This window comes from Poecilia formosa, unplaced genomic scaffold (genome assembly GCF_000485575.1).
Source record: "Poecilia formosa unplaced genomic scaffold, Poecilia_formosa-5.1.2 Scaffold291, whole genome shotgun sequence".
Classification (NCBI taxonomy): domain Eukaryota; kingdom Metazoa; phylum Chordata; class Actinopteri; order Cyprinodontiformes; family Poeciliidae; genus Poecilia; species Poecilia formosa.
In genome coordinates this window covers 488,980-496,528 of record NW_006800230.1, presented here as the reverse complement: position 1 = coordinate 496,528, position 7,549 = coordinate 488,980, and the positions used below count along the sequence as shown (strand labels likewise).

At 42.3% G+C, this 7,549-nt stretch overlaps 1 protein-coding gene across 3 annotated transcripts in view; it reads left to right on the top strand.

Moving 5' to 3' along the window:
- camk2b2 (calcium/calmodulin-dependent protein kinase (CaM kinase) II beta 2) overlaps positions 1 to 5,720 on the top strand; it is a 46,564-nt gene extending 40,844 nt beyond the window's left edge. For all 3 annotated transcript variants that reach the window (XM_016681736.1, XM_016681737.1, XM_007571961.2), the window contains 4 exons: positions 550 to 625; positions 3,634 to 3,728; positions 3,807 to 4,043; positions 4,559 to 5,720. In XM_016681736.1, the coding sequence (XP_016537222.1) occupies positions 550 to 625; positions 3,634 to 3,728; positions 3,807 to 4,042 (407 nt within the window). In that variant the 3' untranslated portion in view covers position 4,043; positions 4,559 to 5,720. The remainder of the gene's footprint in view (positions 1 to 549; positions 626 to 3,633; positions 3,729 to 3,806; positions 4,044 to 4,558) is intronic.
- The last annotated feature ends 1,829 nt before the right edge of the window (positions 5,721 to 7,549 follow it).

Below are 7,549 nucleotides of genomic sequence, written 5' to 3'. Positions count from 1 at the left end.
TGTGCGTGCGTTTATTTGTAATACCTTGTGGGAACGATTTTCCTGACATATACTACGTTGTGGGGACCAGGCTCCTCGTGGGGACCGGAGCCTGGTCCCCATAAGAGGAGACCCTGTTTTTGGGTCAGGGGTCAGATTTAGGGCTAAGGTATGAATTGAGTTTTGGTTAGGGTTAGGGTTAGGTATGTGATGGATGGGGTTAGGAAAAGCGTAAAGGTCAGGTTTAGGCTGTAGAAATGAATGGAAGTCAATGGAAAGTCCCCACAAAGATAGCCACGCAAACATGTGTATATGTGTGTGTGTGTGTGTGTGTGTGCGTGTGCGTGTGTGTGTGTGTGTGTGCACGTGTGCATGTGCTTGTGCATAAAGTTCAAGGAGAAGATGGAATCAGGAGCCGGACCTCTACCAAGCTGATCAGCTCTGACTCGCCTCAGCCTCTGATGGTCCTCAGAGCCTTTCGCTCTGGCTTAGCCGTTGGATTTTTTATTTTTTTATTTTTTTTTTTGGGAGGATGACTGTCACATCCTTCTATCTCCTTCCTCTCCGCAGCTCGCAAACAGGAGATCATAAAGATCACGGAGCAGCTTATCGAAGCCGTCAACAACGGAGACTTCGAGGCCTATGCGTGAGTCCTTCCCTCCCCCCGTTCCTCATCCTTTACTGCTTTTAAAAGTTCAGGCCAGCAGCAGGAGAGAGTGCATCCTGTAAAGTGAACATTTAAGCTCTCTATCAGCCACGAAGAACCATTAATCTGATTGACATGCAAAATGTGTTGTATTAAAAGATTAAAGAGTAATTACATTCATTGTTTCATCCCCCCTGCTTACTGTATAATTAAGAATAATGCCAGGCAGATTGAGGGAGAGGGACGGGAAGGTTTAGTGTGTCCTCAGCGATGGAAGCGCAGTTCCACTAAAATGGGAGATAACATACGAAAAATGAATGTGATGAAAAAAAAAATCAATAGTAGGAATGAACCTGACGTGGTAGACTAATGACAAACACGTTGTAAAATGTAACAGTGTTTGGAAAAGATGAGTGAATACAACCTGACTTTTTTCAACATTTGGTAACACTCAAGTAAAAATGACCACTCAGACTTTTCTGGTGAACATTACAAAGAATTTCTAAGTGTAAAAACCTGCCTAGCTTTTTCTAAGTAAATGTCACTCAATATTATTTTCAGTGTCAGCTCAAACTTTTTTTCATGCCAGAAGTTTATTTTTGATACTAAATGAGACAGCCAAATTTTAAAAGACAATAAAGTAATGTAAATGTAAAAGCAGTATCGGTTTAAAAATGTGTCTGTTTCATTCATGTTTTGTTAAAACAATTTCATGGCAAACATTATTTATACCATTCTCAATATGGCATTTTGCCAGCCGACCAGCTTTCTGGGTGTTTCCATTGGCATTTTGAGGATTCGTCCTTGGTGAGGAGCTCCAAGTCTTTTAATTTGGAGGGGCTCTTTGCCATCACCCTAATCCCACCAACTCCCTCCACAGGCTTCCTGTTACAGTCCAGGTGGAATTCCAACTCTTTAAGTTATATGTTTCCATCAAAGTAGCTTGAAAAATCTTCCCCACCTTTTACCCTTTTCAAGTCTTTTTCTAAAGAATCTTCAAGGAGTGAGAAGGGATTATTGTGGAGTACACAGAAGCAACTTGAAGTCAAAATTAAAGACAGCAAGGAAAAGTACAGGAAGAAGCCTGAGTGCAAGCTTCAGAGGAACAATATCAGAGATGTGCAGTTGGGGATGAAGAAGACCCCAGGCTTAAAGCAAAAGGAGGATCAGGTAGATGGATGTCTGGACTGAAGAACTGAACACATGCCTCAACAGGAACAAGCTCATCCTCCTCCTCTCCTGCCCCCACCAACACAGACATCCCACACTCCTCTGACCCACAGCTTTCTTCTCAAACCTCAGTTTGAGATGTTTTATCTTCCACTTCAGTCAGGGATCTTCTGCTTCCACGAGTTTGTCTTCAGTCACATCAAGAGATGCTCCCTTTGCCTCCTCCTCCCACTTTTCTGTATCTAGAAGTCAGGTGAAGAGGCAGCCAGAGAGGCTGAACTGGAACAAGGCTGCAGGTCCGGATGGTGTCGTCCTGAAGTCCTGAAACTACAGAGCAGCTCTGTGGGATTCTGCAACATCTCTTCAACAATAGTCTGACCTAAGAGAAGGTTGTTGTGGAAGACATCCTGGCTGGTTCTGATACTGAAGAAAACTCACCCATCAGTCATCAGTGGCTACAGACCTGTTGTCCTGACATCCCACATCATGAAGGTCCTGGAGAGACTCCTACTGGCCAACCTGGAAAAGCAGACAAGCTCATATCAAGACCCCTTGCAGTTTGCTTATCGCGATGGAGATGGAGTTGAATCATACACCTGTTTCACCAAAGGCACTGTTATCTGGACAAAGCAAGCTGCACTGTGAGGATCATGTTCTTTGATTTCATTTGACAAACAATTCAGGCTGAATTGTGCATTTAACACAATTCATCCTGATTTGTTTTGTTTTTGAAACTCCAGAAGATACAGATGGAGTCAATCACCTGGATCAATGACCAACTGAGGAGGAACAGCTCCCCTTATCAGAACATGAGCGGTTACTGGATTTCTGTGGCAGCCATGGATTGCCCACAACAAACATCATGTCCATATGTGCTCTTTGCACCAAGATGCTTTAGGGTGCAGTTCAATGACTGACAGTGTGGTTGTTTCATCTGATCTGCTGACACATATCTTGGACATTCTGGTGATGAGATGGGAAGAACTGTCAACTGATTACTACCTGATCACATCCTCCTCCAGTGAGTTGACTGCTGGAGGAGGATGAATCAGACATATTGTGAGAATCTGTTGGGAATATATTTTGGAATCTCCTGTCAGAATGAGCTTTATCGCCCACCTCCAGCAGAACGTTGAAAACATCCTGGGGACATTGAGTCTAACTGGGTCATGTTCCATGCCTCCATGGTTGAGGCAACTGACCAGAACTATGCCTGCAAGGTGGTTGGTACCTGTAGTGGCGACAACCTTGAAGTCACTGGTGGACACTCGCCATGCTGAAGTTGGAGTCATATTGGGCCTGTTTGGCCTTTGGGACCCCTGAAGCACCCGATAGGTCCCAGCTCTCTGAGCAGAATGGAGCTCAAGTGTTCACCAAGGCGAAACCTCCGGCATCGAAGAAGTTTGGTGCGACCATGGAGAAAGACTTCCACATGGCTTTAAGGAGATTCTGATCCACCTTTTGGCATCTCAGGAGGGGGAAGCAGTGCACCACCAACCACATCTATGGTGAGGATGGTGCGCTGATAACATCAACTTGGGATGGTGTGGATCAGTGGGCAGACATTTTGAAGACCTCTTCAATCCTGCCAGTGAGGAAACTGAGTCTTGGGATGCTTGTTGACAATGTCACTCTGCTCTGGTGATGAAGTCAGAGAGGTGGTTATAAAACTCTTTGGTGTAAAGTCTGTCTGTTATTTCCAGTTGTAGATGAAGAAGTTTATGTAGGTCTTAAGTTATAAGATTTCAACAAGTATAGTAGACTTTTGGAAGATGATTAATCGTTGACATTCCTTGCCATTTTCAGCTAAATCTGTGTCTTTTTGTTGTTTTTTGCAGGAAGATCTGCGACCCCGGTCTTACCTCCTTTGAGCCTGAGGGGCTGGGAAATCTAGTAGAGGGCATGGACTTCCACAGATTTTACTTTGACAATCGTAAGATCACAGCTTAACGTTTTATCTCTTTCTTTCTGAACATCTACATCCTGACGCTGTGTTTCGTCCTCTCTTTAGTCCTTTCCAAAAACAGCAAACCCATCCACACCACCATCCTCAACCCTCACGTGCACATGATCGGAGAGGACGCGGCCTGCATCGCCTACATTCGCCTGACGCAGTTTGTAGATGGCCAGGGCCATCCTCGCTCCAGCCAATCAGAGGAGACTAGAGTATGGCACCGCCGAGACAGCCGGTGGCAAAACGTGCACTTCCACTGCTCGGGAGCCCCTGCCGCACCGCTGCAGGGATGAGGTACGGCCAAACGGAAAGCTCACATGCGGAATGGGTTGAACATCGACAAATAGAGGCCACAACGCTCAGTTCAAATGCCAGATTTAGCACATGCATAATGAAAATCTGTCAATTTCGGACAAAAAAAAAATAAATAAATAAAACTCACTTTTTCCGATAAGAAGGTTTTGCGGTAGGACAAGGTGTATTTTTGGGCATATCGAAATAGATGTATTTTGCAAAATTGTAATGGAATCGCTTTTTTCATGTGAGTTATATGATCAACAACCGGATGTTACTACTGATGAAAGCAACAAAGAAGGCGACAGGAAGTAGTACTGGGATGATAGTTAGGGAGTTTAATTTCATTTCTTATTAATGGAAACACCGCAATTGTGTTTTTTCAGCGTTGGCAGAATATCAACAAAGATTTGTACACATTTGTAATGGAAACGCAGCTGGTAGTCAAGCTGAACATAGATTCCTGTCTTTAGTCTTCTCTTGATTAGTTATTTCCCTCTCTTCTTCCGTCCCAGCCAGCCGAAGGAGACGTGAAGCCAACAGAACCGAGCCGACGATCAGAGAGAAGGCTTCCACTCTGAGAGAGATGTGCAGGTGGATGGAAGGGTGTGGGAAGGAGTTTGAGGCTTTCCGGGATGGGGGTCGTTCCCCGGGCACTCTGCGCACCCACCTAGCGCTTCTCTCTCCACGACAACAGCAGACCCAACCCGACCTACACCTACAGCAGGGGGCGCAATATCAGCCGTGAGCAGGAAGCGCTGCCTGCCTGCGCCACGACTTCAGCTGGCCTGCATGCGGCCAAAACACCCAGACTCCACCTTTCCCCTCTCCTGCTCCCCATCGATGCTTTCTCCTTCTTCGCTATTATACAGTTATGGATCTTGATGTTATTATGGCTGCAGTCTCTTGTTGTGCTCTTTCTACTGTACAGTATATTTATTACCCATTTTAACCCCTTTCTTTCTTCTTTTTTATGACAAGCATGACTACCTACCTGTACTCTTAATATTATTGTGGCTGTTTTGTTTTTTTTTCTGCACGATTAAAGCTGCCTGTGAAACGAACAAACAGAGCTGATGTCTCTCGCAGAGAGAGAGGTGTGTGGGTGTATTTAACTACGTGTTTTGTTACTTCTTTGTTGTTTTTAATCCTCTTTCTCTGGAGTGTTGTTGTTGGCCCCGAACCGACACCTCCGTGTGTCCCCCCTAGACACCCCCGGAGCCCTTCCGGACCCCTCCGGAGTCCCTCCGAGCTGCTCTGTGAGACAGTGGAAACCCCATGCAGCATGCTACAGTATTCCCTGTTCTTGAAGATTTCCTCCATGTTTGACCTGCTGGATGGCAAGAAACGGTTGAGATTCACACCCTCCCGTTGTACATGTACTGTATATTTCCGGGTTTTGTTGTGCCGGTGTTTACTTGCATGATATTTCCAAGTTAATGCATCACTAAAATTGGATGTTCCTGTTGAATTTTGTCTCCTATGGACTGATACTGCTGGTGAGCTTTAATCTGTTTCCTGGGCTGTGTAACTGCAGGTCCTGTTCTAAGTTCAGTGTAGAAAAAAAATGGATGTAAGCTTTTTTCACTATTTCCTGGCTCCTGAACAGAGTAAGAATGGCTCTTTACTGTTTATTAAGCAAAAAAATAATAATAAAAATCCTCTCCTGGTTGAGTATTTTTGGTGTTTAAGATTCAAAGCAAATGTGACTGGAAAAAACTGTTTTAAAGCCTAAAATAAGGGTTTGGGCTGAAAGGATTAATCCGATTAATCGTGATGAGTCGATTATTGAAATAATAGTCAACTAATTTAGTAATCGATTAATTAGTTGGAGTTTACAGACAAAACAAAACCCATTTGCTGAAAAAACTATATACTGAGCAGTAATTAGGCTAAGAATGTACAAAAATATACACATTTTGTATTTAAGATCAGATCTTTTTTCTGCAAACACGTTCTGTATAAAATCCCTTAAGTGGCTGTTTTAGCTTCACCTGGTTCAAATTATGTGAAAGATAAAAACTAAGCATCTTGCACTATCCAATTATTAATCACTTATTCCAAAAATTAATCAACAGATTAAATAAAAACTGTTGAACATGTATTTTTTTCAGCTGCAGATGCATCTTTTCCTACACATGACCAAGAATCACTGAAAAAATTTAAATGTTTTCTTATTAAAAATAAAATAATTTAATTTGTCTATTTGTATCTTAGAATGAATTTCTACTATTTAATAAAAAAGCTTAAGTGGTTAAATAAAAAATCTCCAGAATGTGCCAATTTTTTTATCCGATCAATCGAATAATCGTTGGAATAATTAATAGAATAATAGATTACTTAAATAATAGATAGTTGGAGCTCTAATAATGATGTTTGACTCCTAAAATAATTGTTGCCTTTTACAAACCAGACTGAAAGCTGCATTTTAATACTTTTTAAATTTTTCCCTTTCCTTCTGTATGCTAGTGCGTTGAATATCTCCCCCTCTCCTAGAACTTTGTCACATGTCGCTTTATGTTTCTGTAAACATTAATGAGAAATATAACACTACGTATAAAACTCATTCACCCAAATCCTGTCCTACATTCTGCGGATTAACACGTAATCCCAACTGACTGGTTCTTTCTCAGTAATGATTCCACAAAGATTTCATCAGAAATTCATAAGGATGAGATCAAACAGGACAGATGATGAAGCCCCGCCCACCTGGAACCCAAGAAGCTGCTAAACACAGCGGAGCAAGTGAAGTGGTAATGAATGGATTGATCAGCTTTTTAAGCACTGAGATTTTTGGGAAAATTACTCGAATATTTATTTATTTATTTTATTTCATTTAAATCTGCCATAATAACTAGTTCCCTGATTTATTCACATGATTCCTTCTGAAGAGAGACATTTCAGCCAACATAAAACTTGGAAGTAACAACTTTTCAAACAATATGCAGCTTCTCAACTATCGAATCCTAGTAAATATATTAAAGCTGCAGTATGTAACTTTTACAAAAAACTTTTTTTTTTACATATTTGTTTAAACGGTCACTATTTGGTGACAGTGGCTTGACACAAATAATCTTTGAAAAAGAAAAATCAAGCTCCTCTGCCTTCCCCCAGTGTTAGCTAGAAACAACCAATCAGAGGCAGGAGGCGGGTCTTACCGCTGTCAATCATGCCCATTTGAACGGTGCCAGCTTTCCCCCATCAACAGAGCCTGCAGTGAATGCCACTGATGACAGTGGATAAACGGTTTTCTTGTCATGGTGAGTTGGTTCTCTGCCTTTAGGATATTTAGCAGTCTGTTCATTTGGTTGACTGACAGCAATAAGACCCTCCTCCTGGCTCTGATTGGTTGTTTTTAACTGGTACATTTCTTCAGATGGCAGTAGTAGCTCATGGAGGAGGTTTAGGAACTCCATCTTTTCACAGATTATTGGTTTCATATCATGCTGTCACAACATGGTGACAGTTTTAACAAATACCCAGAGAAGAGTTACAGGTCTGGGCCA